Source organism: Penaeus vannamei, chromosome 13 (assembly GCF_042767895.1).
Source record: "Penaeus vannamei isolate JL-2024 chromosome 13, ASM4276789v1, whole genome shotgun sequence".
Lineage (NCBI taxonomy): Eukaryota > Metazoa > Arthropoda > Malacostraca > Decapoda > Penaeidae > Penaeus > Penaeus vannamei.
The window spans coordinates 9,942,230-9,959,729 of NC_091561.1; the positions used below are offsets into that span (position 1 = coordinate 9,942,230).

The 17,500-nt window shown below is 46.1% G+C and overlaps 1 protein-coding gene across 4 annotated transcripts in view; it reads right to left on the minus strand.

The window, feature by feature from the left end:
• Positions 1-2,081: 2,081 nt before the first annotated feature.
• The window catches only part of LOC113823005 (AT-rich interactive domain-containing protein 5B), a gene marked incomplete at its 3' end in the record, with an annotated part of 239,421 nt that continues 224,002 nt past the window's right edge, over positions 2,082-17,500 (minus strand). Inside the window, 6 exon segments of one of the 4 annotated variants that reach the window (XM_070128935.1) lie at positions 2,082-2,312; positions 4,297-4,417; positions 5,103-5,286; positions 5,578-5,889; positions 6,081-6,317; positions 6,493-6,709. In XM_070128935.1, the coding sequence (XP_069985036.1) occupies positions 2,082-2,312; positions 4,297-4,417; positions 5,103-5,286; positions 5,578-5,889; positions 6,081-6,317; positions 6,493-6,709 (1,302 nt within the window). 4 annotated transcript variants of the gene reach the window in all.

The window sequence follows — 17,500 nt, forward strand, 5'->3', positions numbered from 1 at the left end:
ATATATATATATATATATATATATATATATATATATATATATGTATATATATGTTAATATATGTATATATATGTATGTATATATATGTATATATATGTATATGTATGTATATATATGTATATACATATATTTATATATATACATATGTATATATATGTATATACATGTATATGTATATGTATATATGTATATATGTATATATATATATATATATATATATATATGTATGTATGTATGTATGTGTGTATGTATGTATGTGTGTGTGTGTGTGTGTGTGTGTGTGTGTGTGTGTGTGTGTGTGTGTGTGTGTGTGTGTGTGTGTGTGTGTGTGTGTGTGTGTGTGTGTGTGTGTGTGTGTGTATATGTGTGTCTATATATATGTGTATATGTATGTCTATATATGTCTATATATGTGTGTATATGTGTGTATATGTGTATATATATATATATATATATATAAAATATACAACAGTGTTACAATCCCTTGGATATCCTATGCATAGGCCAAGATTAGGAATCTCTGCCACACATAATTTTTTTTTTCCTTCTTACCTTCTCCTGACTCAAAAGTAAAATGGCAATGACTAAATTGATGTTAAACAAGTTTCAAGTGCACATCCACACATCCACACACACTAGAACACAAAAATATATAACAATGCCATAAAATCATCTAGAATAAATTATACAAAAAATCTGTAAATGAAATTAGTTTTCAGTTAATTTTTTAGATTCGTTATTTTGTCACATACCATGCAGAGTATGTTAGACTGGTTAAGAGTAGTTGCAGGTTATAACATTTCTCATATCTATTTAGTGTATTTACGCTTTTACTACTTATATTCATAGAGAAAGTAACATTTCCATGAACAGACAATAAAACTATAAAAATAACAATAATAATAATAACAAGAATGATGTTCTTCCATCTGATACACCACTGTTACCTTACAAAATTAAATTATACTTATTATACACACCTGAAGAATAACTTCTTTTTAAACCTAGATTCCAAACTTATTAAACCTATTTATACTGTTTAAAAGAATTGTCAACCTTTAATAAAAGAAAAATGGCACACTTTAATTTATTTGGGTAGGCCATAAAAGCTAAGAGATCTTAAAGTAAACTTCTTGAACTGATGACTTTACCACAAGTCCTTTCATTCTGCAATAGGGATTGTACTTCAAGTTAACAAGAACAATATCATTTTTATTATTATCATTATTATTCTGACAAGACAGTGAAACCTCCTTAGTAGTACTCAACACTTCAGGAATTCCCTTCAAGAACTGTAAATTAACATTCCAAAGCAGAAAGGAGATTAGTAATATTAGAATTACAATTCTTAAGATTTATCATGGTGAGAGTCAGGTACGCAATGATTCTTCTGAAAGTAAGTATGGTTAGCATGCACCATAGAGATTTCTTCTTTTCTTTTTTTCTTTTTGCTATTACCAATCATCAGGTACCTAACTTGTAAAAGATTTATGCCTACAAATTTATCATGCACAAAGTTACAGCATTCCAAAACTAAAAGGCAAAAGAAAAAGAGCCACTTACAATATCAAACTATGATTACTAATGAAAAAGGTTAGGGCATGCACACAACTGAGCAGGGTACGACCTACAGGTAATCATGGTCCTAAAAATGTTCTAATCTGACCCTGAGAACCACATGACCATTGGGAGGTCTGCTACTTAGCCCTTGTAACCGAGTTCCACCTGGTCATTCCTGTTTTTTCAAACTTATGTAAGGTTCTCTTGGAATAATTTCGAGAAGAAGGGGGGTGGGGAAGTATATTAGTAAATGAAAAATAGAAAAACATATATCTATAATAAAATCAAATGAACCCCCCATCTTCTAAGCTGTAAAGATGTTTTTGGTAAGTACTAACAAAATGCTATACAGGGAATGTTGGTTATGTAGTACTGGGAGTATTAATTGTCTTCATGGCCCATGAGTGGACAGGAATCAAGCAGGACAGGAAGGTTTGGGGAAGGGTGGTTAGGGCGCACCAAGCCAGGTCACCAGGCAGCAGCAGCAGCAGATTGTGTGTTGTCGCCGCAGGTGAACTTACCGTCAGCTCCGTTGGTGTTGTTGGAGGACTGACAGAGGCCGGTGGCGCAGGGCTGGCTTGGGGTGGTGTACCCACAGTTGGCGCAGCACCTAAAGGCCCTGTGAGAGGCCCACTGGGCAACCCATGTGCCTCCTGCGCCCCACCATGGTGGCCAGGAGGTACGTGGGGAGGTAGCAGCTTGGGACAGGTTCCCCCCAACTTGAGAGAGGGCTTGTTGTCACTTGGCACATGCTGCTGTGAGAAACGACACCCATCATGCACCCAGCAATCCCTAGCAGTTTTTTAATGTACCTATGGATCTAACTTTCCCTTTTTTGAAACAGGAAATGCTATGGAGTTAATACTGACATCCAAATATCCTTCTCTGCTCTTGTTAATACTTTCCTTGGTTCAACCTTTGCCACATATGGATTCTCCTAATCTTTTGGGTCCAAATGCACAAAACACAAAAAAACTATGTGCATATTTTCCCCTCTCTTAATTAATAATTCTGTTAAATTCAGCAATTATCCAACATAATAATCTATGATAAACAATACTTCATGTAGAAATACATACACACAACTGAAAATATCTTTTCTTATCATAAATGATCAATTCATATCTGTTCAATGAAAAGGCATTAAGAAGTAATATCTATTTCAAAACTGTTCTCTATGTTTCCACAATCATATAATCAAAATGACTCACCTCTTCAACATAAAAGAGAAAGAACAGGAATCTAATCTGACCTATATTTCAGGTAAAAACTTCATCTACTTTATTATCTACATAATAGTTACTGTATTTGGTGAGAAAGTTTTAGCTAGTATGCAACTTCAACTCATAATAGTTAGACTAGATTGCTACACTCACTTTAACTTCAAGTGCTACCACCTTTTCATGTCTATTTCTACTATATTAAAATCTAAATGGGTCATTTCAATACCTTTTCAAAGACAATTTAGTATAAAGAATTCTGATTGTTACTGTTAGTATGACGAAGATGAGTTTTCAGTGTGTAATCTTTATCATGCCACCTTTTTTAGCAGTCATTTTCAGTTTATAGATGGAATTTCAGTTTATATACAGAATTTCAGTTTATGTATGATATTACAAAAAACACATAGGTTTAAATATGAAAATGTCTTATACTCAGCACAAATATCAAATATCAGAGATACCCAAAACTACCACTTTATGTGATGCCAGTATTTACACCATAAGCAAATTATTAATGTTTCTACTCTGTATTTCAATGATGGTAAAAAAAATAAATCATATCTTAAGGCATCCTAACCTCTCCTACATTTTCAATAGAGATTTGCTGTTCTGCTATTACCTGTAGATTTGCTACATATTAAAAAAAATACAAATAAAAAACATCCTGCTCAAGATCCCTTTGGAAAATGACAGAATCTTAAATGTACTTTAGTTTGTCAAAAAAAAAGCAAACAGTATGTAAGGCAAAATACAGAAATATTCTGAACATCATTTTGACATGCCAAGTGAAGGAGTAAAACAGTTCATTCCATTAGTGAAACAGCTACTCAGAAGATATACAAATACCCTGGAAACAGACTAAAAATAATCAAGAAAATCTCAACCATGCTAGGAATCGGCTAGAGAAGTTAGAAAAGATTACATTACACTACTCAATGAAGTATTAGGCAAAATAATACTAGAAAACCAAACAGTCATTTAAGAATGATGCGAAACAAGTAATTTTCTTTTAATGATACTAAAAGCTTAACATTGGACACGGAATATCTTAGGGGTGGGAAAAATAAATCCACATTGGATAACATGATACTTGTAAATCACCTGTACTTATATTCACTTTCTCGTTTACTTGTTCCAGTCACAAACAAATAGATCAATTGGAATGTATTCTTTTTCAACTCCAAACCTATGTAAACTCTTTCCTGGCTATGTGCAGTTTCCTAGTAGCTTTTCTTGAAGAATACACATCTTGCTATGATTAGCAATGGCCTTTTCAACTTCCAATTCCAGTCCTGAACTGATCATGTCTACTAACATTCACTCACGTGTTCAGTGAATGAATGAGCACACACGAGTCCATCCACTATTACTTTTTTCCCATTCCTGGTTGATTACTCTTGAGATGTTAAACAAAACAAGGAAAAACTTGAGTGAATCCTCCACACCTGAACTGACCACAGCAACTAAGACTAATCAACACTACCGCGGAGCATCCAGAAGCCCCTCGACTTACCTGGAGGATGGAAACGGAGGGTTCTCCTGGCTCTGATTTTACCTTGCTGCTCTTGGTGGCTCCGATGCCCAACAGCTTCTTCTGCTCTTGTAATAAGAATTTCTCATATGGCAGTAGTAGTCTGGAGTAAAAAGAATCGTGTTAATATTATTGAAAATGAAGGACAGTGCATACAATGTGTGCATCCAGTTATGAGTTCAAGAAAACAATGAAAAAATAAAAGACAAGAAAAGAACTGAAGAGAAGGCAAAAATGATCAAAGAAAAGAGAGAGAAAGAAAAGTAAGAGTGTGTGTGTGTGTGTGTGTGTGTGTGTGTGTGTGTGTGTGTGTGTGTGTGTGTGTGTGTGTGTGTGTGTGTGTGTGTGTGTGTGTGTGTGTGTGTGTGTGTGTGTGTGTGTGTGTGTTTGTGTGTGTGTGTGTGTGTGTGTGTGTGTGTTTGTGTGTGTGTGTGTGTGTGTGTGTGTGTGTGTGTGTGTGTGTGTGTGTGTGTGTGTGTGTGTGTGTGTGTGTGTGTGTGTGTGTGTGTGTGTGTGTGTGTGTGTGTGTGTGTGTGTGTGTGTGTGTTTTCATATGTGTGTGCCTGTGCTTGAGCATGTGCATGTATGTACAAATATGGAAATATATGAAACAGTCAGAGAGAGACCTGTATGTATGCTTACAGTAAGTCAACCAACTATAAGAAATCTAAATGAAAATCCCAAACTACCACCATACAACCAATTTTTCACAACCTCTCACAACCAGCTACAGAACACCACCAACCCCCCCAACCCGGCCCAAAAACAGATGAAACAAGAAGTCAAACCTTTCATAATGACGCTTCATGATACTGGAGAATGACTGTGCATTTTGTGGTGGATTGGCTGCGGAGGAGGAGGAGGTAGTCGAGCCGCTCATTTCATCGTACAGGAGCTTCCACAATTTCTTCTCGGACACAGCGTCGAACCCACCTAGTTGCTGCACTCTTGTGAATAACTCGAATACATTCACTGGAAGAGAGGATGCGAGGATTTCGTAAGCCGGCATTTCCGTCAACTGAATATGCATCATTACTATAACTATCAATACAAGTGCCAATGATAATATATAAACAACTATAGTCTCAACATATGCACAAAGTCACATACTCTAAGTCATAATTTCAGTAAATAACAAAAAAATAAATATGTCTTAAAGGCATGTATATAAACTACTTGATTACTCGACAAGAAACAGCAAATGAACCGATACAAGGCAAGCCATGACAGCTCTCACACCAGGAGGCCCTCCAGCGCACTCACATTGTCTGTAACCTATGTGTGGTAGTCTGGTGATTGGGGTGTTGCGGTCCTTCATGAACTTGTGGAGTTTGGACATGAAGTCGACCTCTATTAGACGATTCAAGGCGGGCGTCGAGAAGTCGCTCTTGACCTGCGACAAGTGCGAGCGCGAGGTGCTCTTGCGGTCGAGGACACGGAGGCCGTTGGGCTTGGCGGTGAGCCCCGGCTTCCCCTTCAGGCGCGGCCGGATGTCCTCCGACGCCTCCGAGGATTCCGACTCCGAGTCCGTGGGCTTCTTCCGCTTCTTCCTCGGCCGTCCTTGCAGTTTGGGCGCTGCGGAGAAGGGGAGAAGGGACTCATTACTTGCATCGACTGAAAGGATTCACAAAAGAACGCATGCTAGAAGTAAGTTACATCACACAACAGCATGCTATTTATGGCGAGATCAGACAATTCATTTCGTTTTTTACAATTATATACATGGTATACACGATAAGGTGAAGGCTTTCCAGGGCGATACTTACAGAGATGATTACATAATAGGTCGTGGCCTTCTAATTCTGGGTAGTCGAAGACGTCTCTGCAGAAGAGCATTCTCGTGCGTCTGGAGGGAACCACGAAGCCGCCCAGCGCCACGATGATTCGACTGCGCATGAACTCCTCCTCGACCCCCTCCAAGCGCTTGAGCAGCGCCCGCATGCGGCAGTACTTGTCGAAGGCGAGGATGATTATGTGTAAGCTGTTGGGTTCTACCACATCACCTGCGGAAGCGACGGAGGTGTCAGTAAATTTCGTCGAGGGAAAGGGTTATCTGTCAATCACTATAGCAGTATAGGTAACAAGTTTTAAATAGACATGAAAATGAAGCCGAAAGAACGATCTCCATCACAAATACATCGCGCCACCAAAGGCAACAACAGAAAAGCCAACACTCACCTATTAACTTTTTCTCTCTCATGATCTCCTTGATGTCCAGCGCCCCTGAGATTGGCGGTGTGTAATGAGCGTCCGTGGGCGCGTTGGTGTCCTGGGTGGGCGGGCAGTAGACGCCTAGGAGGCCTCTGTCCCACTTGACGCCGCCCGCCGCCCGCATCCAGCCGATCACATCCTCCGCCCGCAAAACCACCTTCTCCGACAGGGACACCACCTCGTGCTGCAAGGACAGGGCCAAGGTTAGTGAGGGAACTTCGTTAAGTGTCGTCTATGGTAATGGATTATGGATTCTCTTTTCTGCAAGTTCGGTTAAGGAGTGCAGAGCCTGGGCACGGTGTTTGTGCTTGTGTGCGTGGGTGTGTGCGCGTGTGTGGGTGAAGTCAGTGTATGTGCGTGCGTTTCCGCTTGTCGTTGTTTAGGATCGAGGATTAACCAACTATACTTTCCCTATCATTCTCAGCCTCGTTTGTCTTTTAAAGTGTAATTTGAAGTTATTCTAATCCTTTCAAACTGACGGTACAAACAATTGCGGCCGAACATTAAAAACAAAACAATAAAACTCATGAATATAAAAGCATTTCAAACACCTCCGCCACGGTAGACCAACTCACACACACAATGAGAAAAAAACAACACTAAAACCAACATAATCTACCTCCACCCGTTTTATCTAACCACACACACACACAAAAAAAAAAGCCTAAACAGGGAACAAAATATAAATTAGAATTAAGGGGAAAAGAGCTGCATTTTCGCACAAAGAAATCGGGCCGCTTCAGTCTGATTTGCATTATTAATCAAACACGCCGGGCCAACGCCAGATTCCCCTCCGATTTCGCCCCTTCCCTCTTCGATCTGCTAAACGCACTGCAGCCAGTCATCAACTTTCCAATAAATAATGATGGTGGCAACAATAACACTGATGATGATGGTAACTATCCTCAGTGCAATGATAGTTACTGTGGATCCTTTCCCTGATAGAAAATTCGTATGAACTCTCTCCCCTCTCTGTCTCTCTCCCCTGTCCGTCTCTCTCTGTCTGTGTCTGTCTGTCTGTCTGTCTGTCTGTCTGTCTGTCTGTCTGTCTGTCTGTCTCTCTCTCTGTATATATTATATACATATAATGTGTATATATATATATATATATATATATATATATATATATATATATATATATATATATATACATGTATATACATATAAGACTGAAGAGTAAAGGGTAGGGGAAGGGAGGAAGGGAGGGAGGGCAAGACAGGGAGGGATGGGGAGGAAGGGAGGGAGGGAGAGGGAGGGGGAGGAAAGGGAGGGGGAGGAGAGGAGAGGGAGGAAGGGAGGGAGAGAGGAAGGGAGGGAGGGAGGAGGGAGGGAGGGAGAGGAGGGAGTGGGAGGAGGGAGGTGGAGGAAGGGAGGGAAGGAGAGAGAGAGAGAGAAAGAAAAGAAAAACGAAGACAAGAGTTGAGATGAGTAGAGCAGAGAGAAGAGAGGAGAAAGAGAGAAGAGAGAGAGCGAGCGATAAACTTGCCAATATCTAAAGTACCCCTCCCCCCACCCATCCCCCATCCCCCATCCCCCATCCCCCCATCCCAAGCCTCCCCCCCCCCCCTCCCCCTCCGCCCCGCCCGAGCCCCTGCGACAGGTGAGGGCGGGAGGCGTCCGCGAGACAAAGCGAGAAAACGCGAGATCCACCGTGACCGAGCGCCGGCTCCACGTGCACGGCGCTTGAACCGACCCGAAGAGATAATACAATTACGGCGTAAATTATGAGCCGAAATAGGCCTCTTTCATCTCTCTCACTCTCTCACTCTCTCACTCTCTCTCCTCTCTCTCTCTCTCTCTCTCTCTCTCTCTCTCTCTCTCTCTCTCTCTCTCTCTCTCTCTCTCTCTCTCTCTCTCTCTCTCTCTCTCTCTCTCTCACGCACACACACACACACGCACACACACAAAAAAGATGGCGAACCAACACAACAGAAACGAAGCCGAGAAAAGAGAAGTTGCCGAAGACCATAATAAAAAAAAAGCCTACATAAAGAAAGAAGACAACTCCGGTTCTATCCGGAACAGGCAATATTTGGAACGAAATTTCCCGACACGAAGGAAAAGCGAAGAACCTCCACCCCGCCCTCCCCCTTACCCCTCCTCCTCCCCCTTCCCCCTTCCCCCTTCCTCCTCCTCCTCCTCCTCCTCCTCCTTCCCCTCCTCCTCCTCCTTCCCCTCCTCCTCCTCCTTCCCCTCCTCTTCCCCCTTCCCCCTCCTCCTCCTCCCCCTCCCTCCTCCTCCTCCCTCCTCCCTCCCCCCTCCTCCTCCCCCTTCCCCTCCCCCTTCCCCTCCCCCTTCCCCTCCCGCCTCCACCCCCCCCACTTAGTACCCATCAGAACAGTATCCTCAAACCCCCCAATAAAGGCCTGGGCTTAGCACGGACACGGCGCGTCGGTTGCCCAAAGGACCAAGGCCAGGTAGCAGGGGGGGAGGGAGGGGGAGGGAGGGGGGGAGGGGGAAGGGAGGAAGAAGAGAGGGAGGGGGAGGGAGGTGGAGGGATAAGGGTGGTGATGGTGGTGGTGATGATTGATAATGATGATGATAATTGGTGGTGGTGATGAGATGATTGATTGATGATGATGATGATGATTATTAATGATGATGGTGATAATCATGATACGATGACGTTAACGATGATGCCGGTGATAAAAGGAAGAGGAAGAAAAGACGAAACAGGAGGAATAAGAGGTAAAGAAGAAAAAAAAACGAGGAGGGAGAGCTCTGAAACAGGGAGTGGAGGCGAAAGAAGAGAGACAAGAGAGTGAGGGAGAGGGAGAGGGAGAGGGAGAGGGAGAGGGAGAGGGAGAGGGAGAGGGAGAGGGAGAGGGAGAGGGGGAGCGAGGGAGGAGAGGCGATGCATGCGGGAAGCGAATGAGGGAGGAAGGGTTGCCTCTGGGCGTGGGTTGGGGTTGCGGGCGAGGGCGGCGCCCCGCTACGGCCGCCGGGGGGCAGGCGAGGTTAGGTTCGAGAGCAAGCAGAGCGCATGCAACCTCGGGGACGGAGGCGCGGGAAACAAACACCGCGGATAATTCGCAATAAAATCAAGGAAAAAAAAAATCCGATTTATCAACTACAACATGCCAACCCCCTCCCTCCCTTCCCCCCCACGTAAACAATGACACGACATAAAGGACACAGGTCCGATCGCCGCCAACCCCATCGCCGTCGCCCCACACCCCCACCCTCTCCGCCGCTATCTCAACTGCCCAACCACCCCATCGCGCACGAGCCAAAGGGCCCCGCTACCCCCTAACAAGCTCGTCAGGGGCGTCCGGGCGCCTGCGCGGGGACGGGACGGATAAAGGGGGTGGGGGGGGGGAGGCCGGGGGTGTTCCGAACGAAGATGCGAGGAAGAGATAACCTTAAACGGCGTGGGGATGGGGAGGAGGGTAAGGGGAGAGGTGAGGAGGTAGAGGAGGAGGAGGAGGAGGAGGAGGAGGAGGAGGAGGAGGAGGAAGACGAGGAGGAGGAGGGAGGAGGAGGAGGAGGAGGAGGAGGAGGAGGAGGAGGAGGAGGAGGGAGGAGGAGGGAGGAGGTGGTGTGAAAGGGTGGGGGAAGGGCGGGAGAGGAGAGGAGGGGGAAGGGGGAAGGGGGAGGGAGGAGAGTGAAAGGGAAGGGCGGGGGAGGGGAGGAGAAGTGGGGGGAAGGGGAAGGGGAGGAGAGGGTAGGGAAGGGGAGGAGAAGAGAGTAAAGGGGAAGGGGGGAGGAAGGAAAGAGGAAAAATGGGGGGATGAGAGGGAGGAAATATAAGGAAGGGATGGAGGGAAGAATAGGAATTGATAGAAGAGCGGGAATAAGGGAGGGGAGGAAGGGAGTGAGCAAGGGATAGAGGTGGACTGGAAGTAGGGAGGGAGGGAGGGAGGGAGGGAGATGGGGAGGAGGGAGGGAGATGGGGAGGAGGGAGGGAGGGAGCTGACGGCGGCCTCAGAGGGACAAGGTCGGGTAGACTTAGCAGGCGATGGATGGACTGGCGGGGGAATGTAGAAGGGCAATTATGGACGCGATAATAATCAAATGACGATGGCGATGCGAGAAGGGCGATAACTAACCGAAGGACGACGGCGATAACGATCTTGTGAAGTTAATATGATGGCAAAGACAACGAAAAAACAAACAAACACATGATAAACCACAAACAAACAAAAAATGAGAGAAACGCGAACCTTCAAGTCAAACACTCGAGGGGCCGAATCAATCTCCCCCCCTCCCCCCCTCCCTCTATTAATACGTAATGCAACAAGTTCTCGTTCCAAGTGTACGAAAAATGACATCCGTGGTATATGTACCCTCCCCCCCCCCTCGCGCCCCCTCTACAACCCTTTCCCGTCCATGACTCCCCAACACCCCACCCCCAACGCCGGTTGACACACGCCAACCCATGGCTCCCTCCACCTGGCATGAGCGTGGTCTTTCCGACACCTGCGCCCCCCCTCCCTTCTCCCCCTCCCCCCTTCTTCTTTTGGCTGCCCTTTTCCCCTCCCCCATATCTCCCTTGCTCCCTGTCTCTCCTCTCCTCTTCCCCTCCTCTCCTTATATCTCCCCCTTCCCCGCCCTTCTCCCCTCCGCCTCCATCGCCAAGTCTCCCCTCTCCTCCCTTCGTCCTTATGTCCCCTCTTCTCCCCTCCCCTCTGTCCCTATGTCTCCCCTTTTCCCCACCCCAATCATTCTCCATGTCTCCCCCTCCTTCCCTGACCCAAAACTTCTTTTCCTTCGTCTCTATTCCCCCATTTAAAATAAAAATATAAAATGGCTTTCGGTCGGGTACATTATTTTTTGTGTGGGTGCGTGCATGCGTGCGTGCGTTGCGTGGTGTGCGTGCGCGAGCGTGTGTGCGTGTGTTTGTGTGTACGTGTATGTCCCTACAATTTTGTTCTGCTACTTTCTTGGCTTGATCTTTAATTCCAAGAAGTCCCCAAGTTCACCTCACTCTATTCTGAGCGACCGAAAAGCACTTGCAGGCGGGGAATACGAGGCCGCGTCAAGGGAAAGAGAATGGGGAATGGGGAACTGGGGAGGGGGGAAGAGAGGGAAGAGAGGGAAGTGGGCGTGCTTGTGAGGGAGGTGACCCGCTTGGTTCGAGCGTGGGCGTAGTGGCGTGGGGGAGGTCAAGGCGAGAGCGTGGCGGTCGCAAGGGGTATGGTGCCTGCCGCGTCGGGTATGGTGAGGAGGGAATGGCACGGTGACGGGCGTAGGGAGGGTCGGACGGGCGGGCGGGTGGGCGGCCTGATCGCGGCGCTGGTTTGGGCGCGCTGTGGTGCCGGCAGGGGTGTTGCGGCGGGCGCCACACAGACCCCCGCCCAGACTCGTACTGGTCCTGAACACTCGTAAACTACAGCGCCGAGACCCGCCACTACCGAGCCGAAGGCAGGGCAGGGGAGGGGGGGAGGAGGGAGAGGAGAGAGGAGGAGGAGGAGGAAGAGAGAGGAGGAGGAAGAGAAGAGGGGGAGGAGGAGGGGGGTGATGAGGAAGAGGAGGAGGGGAAGGGAGGAGGAGGAGGAGGGAGGAGGAGGGAGGAGGAGGAGGAGGAGGAGGAGGAGGAGAGGAGGAGGAGGAGGAGGAGAAGAAGAAGCAGAAGAAGAAGAAGAAGAAGAAGAAGAAGAAGAAGAAGAAGAAGAAGAAGAAGAAGAAGAAGAAGAAGAAGAAGAAGAAGGAAGAAGGGAGAGAAGAGGGCCGGTAACATGGGTAGGGGAGGGCGAGAAGCGGGGGGGGGAGGGAGGGGGGGAGGGAGGGGATAGACATGGAATCCTGCTGGAAGACCCTGCGCTACTGGAACGTCGAGCCAGCGGGACCCAGCACCAGGAAGTGGAAGAAGATGAAAAGGAGCTACACGGAGACACATTTTCTTCTTCTCTCTCCCTCTTCCTCCCTCTCTCATTCTCTTACTCTTCCTCCTTCTCTCATTCTCTTACTCTTCCTCCTTCTCTCATTCTCTTACTCTTCCTCCTTCTCTCATTTTCTTACTCTTCCTCCTTCTCTCATTTCTCTTTACTCTTCCCTCCCCCTCCCTCTTTCTCTCACTCTTCATCCTTCTCTCTCTCACTCTTCATCCTTCTCTCTCTCACTCTTCCACCATCTCTCATTCTTCCTTACTCTCTCTCACTCTTCCTCCCTCTCTCTCTCTCTCACTCTTCCTCCCTCCCTCTCCCTCTTCCTCCCTCCCTCCCTCTATCTCACACCCTCTATCTCACTCCTCTCCTCCCTCTCCCTCTCTCTCCCCTCTCCCTCTCTCTCCTCACTCCTCCCTCCCTCCCTCCCTCTCTCTCCACACACTCTTCCTCCCTCCCTCCCTCCCTCACCCCAACAAAAACACCTGCGTCGTAAATCAATCTATGAATCGTCTTTTTGCCCTTTTGTCTTTCCTCATCGACGCAATTACGGAATTCTCTCGGGAACTATTAATAACCACAGCGCAACCAACACGTAGCTTCTCCTAGAACCCGTTCCCCCGCCCCTCCCCCCCCAACCCCTCTCCCCCTCTTCCTCCTTCTCTTCTCCCCTCCCCTGCCTCCCTACTCCCTTCGCCCCTCCCTCACCCCTCTCCCTCTCTTCCCCCTTCTCCTTCTCCCCCCTCTTCCTCCTTCCCCCTTCTCCCCTCTCCTCCCTCTGCCCTGCCTCCCCTACTCCCTTCGCCTATCGCCTCAGCCCCCCCTTCTCCCCCCTCTTCCTCCTTCTACTACTCCTCCCCTGCCTCCCTACTCCCTTCGCCCCTCCCTAACCCCTCTCCCTCTCTTCCTCCTTCTCCTTCTCCCCTCCCCTGCCTCCCTACTCCCTTCGCCCATCGCCTCAGCCCCCCTTACCCCTCTCTTCTTCCTCCTCCTCCCCTCCCCTGCCTCCCTACTCCCTTCGCCCATTTCCTAATTCCTAAATTTATCCGATTATCATATGCGTTTTACTTGTCGTTATCACCATCAGTTCTTTCCTCATCGGTCACTTTTCGTTCGTTGTGTCCTTATTTTTATCGGTGTTTGTGAACTTTGATTTCCTTCTGAAGCCACGAATTTATCTTTTTTTTTTCTTTCTCGCCTATTCTTTTCATATTCGTTTTTTCCGTTTCTATTTTTCGCTCTTGTTTCTATTCTCCACATCGTTGTCATACCTTGCTCTCCCTCCTTCCTTTTCCTTTTATCCGCTATCGTTCTCTCTCTCTCTCTCTCTCTCTCTCTCCCTCCCTCTCCCTGTCCCTCTCTCTCCCTCTCACTCCAGCCTCCCTCCTTCTCCCTCCTCCCTCTCATCCACCCTCCACTCCTTCTCCCTCTCCCACTCTCACCCATCCCTCCTCCTTCTCCCTCTCCCTCCTCACCTCACCCTCCCACTCCTTCCTCCCTCTCCCTCTCACCCATCCTCTCTCCCTCTCCCTCTCACCCATCCTTCTCTCCCTCTCCTCTACCAACCCTCCCTCCTTCTTCCCTCTCCCTCCTCCCTCTCACCACCTTGCCCTCCCTCCTTTTCCTCCCTTCCTCTCCCCTCCCCACCTTCCCTTCCCTCTCACCCACCCTTCTTCTCCCCCTCCCTCTCCCCCTTTCTCGCCTGCTCCTCCTCCTCCCCCCCTCGCACGGCGCGCCTTCCCTCCTTCCTCCTTCCTCCTTCCTCTCCTCCCTCCGCCCGCCGACTCTCGCCATCTGTTCCAACAACGCGCCATCATTACCAGCTATTCTAACTTAGCCATTTACATCGTTAATGCTCCTCCGCTTGGTTTCTAACTTTCTAACTCGCTCGCCCACGCTCCTTGAGGGCGGTTTGGCGCTGGGGTCACGGGAGGGAGGGAAAGAGGGAGAAGGGGAGAGGCAGGGAGAAAGGAGAGAGGGGAAAAAAAGAAAGGAGAGGAAATAGGGAGGGAGGATGGAAGAAATAGAAGGAGAAAAGAGCAGGGAGGGAGAGAAGAGAAGGAGAAGTAGGGGAGGAGGAGGGATAGGGAGAGAAGAGAAAGGAAGGGAGGGATGGAGAAAGCAGGAAAATAAGCTGGAATGATAGAAGAGAGGCGTGGGGTAGCTCTCAAAAATAAGCTGGAATGGAAGATGGCGTGTATGTACATATGAGAGAGAGAGAGAGAGAGAGAGAGAGAGAGAGAGAGAGAGAGAGAGAGAGAGAGAGAGAGAGAGAGAGAGAGAGAGAGAGAGAGAAAGAGAAAGAGAAAGAGAAAGAGAAAGAGAAAGAGAAAGAGAGAAAGAGAAAGAAAAAAGAGAAAGAGAAAGAGAGAGAAGAGAAAGAGAAGAGAAAGAGAAAGAGAAAGAAGAAAAAGAAAAAAAATAAGAAAAAGGAAAAAGAAAAGAAAAGAGAAAGAGAAAGGGAAAAATAAAAATAATAATAAAAATAAAAAGAGAAAGAAAAAGAAAAAGAAAAAGAAAATGAAAATGAAAAAGAAAGAGAAAGAGAAAGAGAGAGAGAGAGAGGTTTCCATCCGGTGTGACTGTCCAGGTCTTCGATTTCAATTAACTCTAAGCGTGGGTCTTTAAAGTGCACTTCTCACTTTTCCACCCGCCGAGGCTCGAACAGTTAATCATCCAACATTCCATATCATTGAAAACTCCCGATACATCAACGACCTGCTATATTCCATAAAATTCATACAACAAACCAATTATATGAATACAAAAAACAACTAAAAATAAACTAAAAACAACAACAACAAACTCCCGATACATCAACGACCTGCTAAATTCAGTAAAATTCATACAACAGACCAAATAATGAATAAAAAAAACAACTAAAAATAAACTAAAAACAACAACAACAAACTCCCGATACATCAACGACCTGCTAAATTCAGTAAAATTCATACAACAAACCAATTATATGAATACAAAAAACAACTAAAAATAAACTAAAAACAACAACAACAAACTCCCGATACATCAACGACCTGCTAAATTCAGTAAAATTCATACAACAAACCAATTATATGAATACAAAAACAACTAAAAATAAACTAAAAAAAAGAACAACAAACTCCCGATACATCAACGTCCTGCTAAATACAGTAAAATTCATACAACAAACCAAATAATGAATACAAAAAACAACTAAAAATAAACTAAAAACAACAGCAACAAACTCCCGATACATCAACGACATGCTAAATTCCGTAAAATTCATACAACAAACCAAATAATGAATAAAAAACAACTAAAAATAAACTAAAAACAACAACAACAAACTCCCGATACATCAACGACCTGCTAAATACAGTAAAATTCATACAACAGACCAATCAACGAATACAAAAACAACTAAAAAAATAAACAAAACAAAACCCAACAAACCAATACACACGCAAACAAAACCAAACAACATACATACGAAAAAAAAAAGAAAAAAACTACACACCACTCGCCATCAACCATCGTCTCGCCACCATACATTTCTAAAGGAGGGGGGAGGGGGGGGGGTCGCTTTTTCACGGGGTAGCGCCACATCCTCGACGGGGGTAAGGATATCACGGCGGCGTCAGAGCTGGGCGTCCTAACACGTGAAGTGACGACGCCCGCCTGAAACGCTACCATATGCGAGGGGAGCTTTTTCATGAATGGAAACGTCAGGAATTTTGTGAAATCGGACACTAAATTGGGTGGGAAGGGGGGGAGGGAGGGGGTAAGAGGGAGAAAGGAAGACAATAAGAAAGAGAACGAGAGGGAGAAAGGAAAAAAGAAGAAAGAAAGAGAGAGAGAGAGAGATAGAGAGAGAGGAGAGAGAGAGAGAGGGAAGAAAGAGAGAGAGAGAGAGAGAGAGAGAGAGAGAGAGAGATAAAGAAAGAGAGAGAGAGAGAGAGAGCGACCCCCATAACGAATATCCAATCAATAAAGATAAGCCAACACAGAGAGAGAAAAAAAAAAAACAAATTAGATTAGACAAGCAGAATAACCGAGCATAAAGCAAAGCAAGTGAAAGCTTTTCCGTGACTTAATTTGCAATCCAAACCAATAAAAATAATTACACCCATTGAACAGAAAAAAAATGAAAAGCAAGCCAGCTGCAGCGAAACAAGAGAGTAACACCCATTCACAATTACATATTTTACATAATCTAACCCTCCCCCCTCCTCCTCCCCTCCCCAGCCCCCCTCTCCCCTAACCACCCCAATCATAACCAGTCCCACCCGTTGCCTCACTAAATCATCGAGCAAAAAAATAAACTAAGGAAGAAAGATAATGAAAAATAAAGGAAGAGAAGGAGGAGGAGGAGGAAGAAGAGGAGGAGATGGAGATGACGAAAGACTGAAATAAAAAAATCGTCCCACTTTCTTCTCCTTCGCCTTTCACACTTCAGAAGCCGGCACTCTTTATTCCTTCTTCCTCACATTCTTTATTAGCCATATTTTCCCCTTCTTCTTTTTGTCCTTCCTCTTTTCCTCCCCCTCCCTCCTCCTTCTTTCGCATGTCCTTCCTTCTATCTCTTTCTCCTGCTCCTCGCACTCTTCCCTTCCCCCTTTCCTTCTTTCTCCTCCTCTTCCTTTTCCTTTTCCTCCTCCTCCACCTCCTCCTCGTACCCTTCCAATTTCCCTTTACCCCTTTCCCTCTTCTCCTTCCCGCTTTCCTTTCCTTCCCCTTCCCTCCCCTTCCTCCTTCTCCTCCTCCTCTTCCTCCTCGCATCCTTCCCTATTCTCGCCTCTCCCCTTCAGCCAGATCATCCGCGATTTGCTTTAAGGCGCATCCGATGGCCGGCGGAAATCCCCTTTCTTGGAGGGAAAAAGCGCACGAGGATATACTGGAGAGGGGAAGAGGTGAACGGAAGAGAAAGGGGAAGGATGGACGAGAGAGAGAGAGAGAGAGAGAGAGAGAGAGAGAGAGAGAGAGAGAGAGAGAGAGAGAGAGAGAGAGAGAGAGAGAGAGAGAGAGAGAGAGAACAAAAGAGAAAGGAGGAGGAGCGTGAAAAAATGTGAAAAGGAAAAGAAAGAAAAATAAAGAGAAAGAGAGAGAGAAAGAAAGAAAAAAAAGAGAAAAAGAAAGAAAGGAAAAGAAAAAAGAGTCAAAAAGAAAGA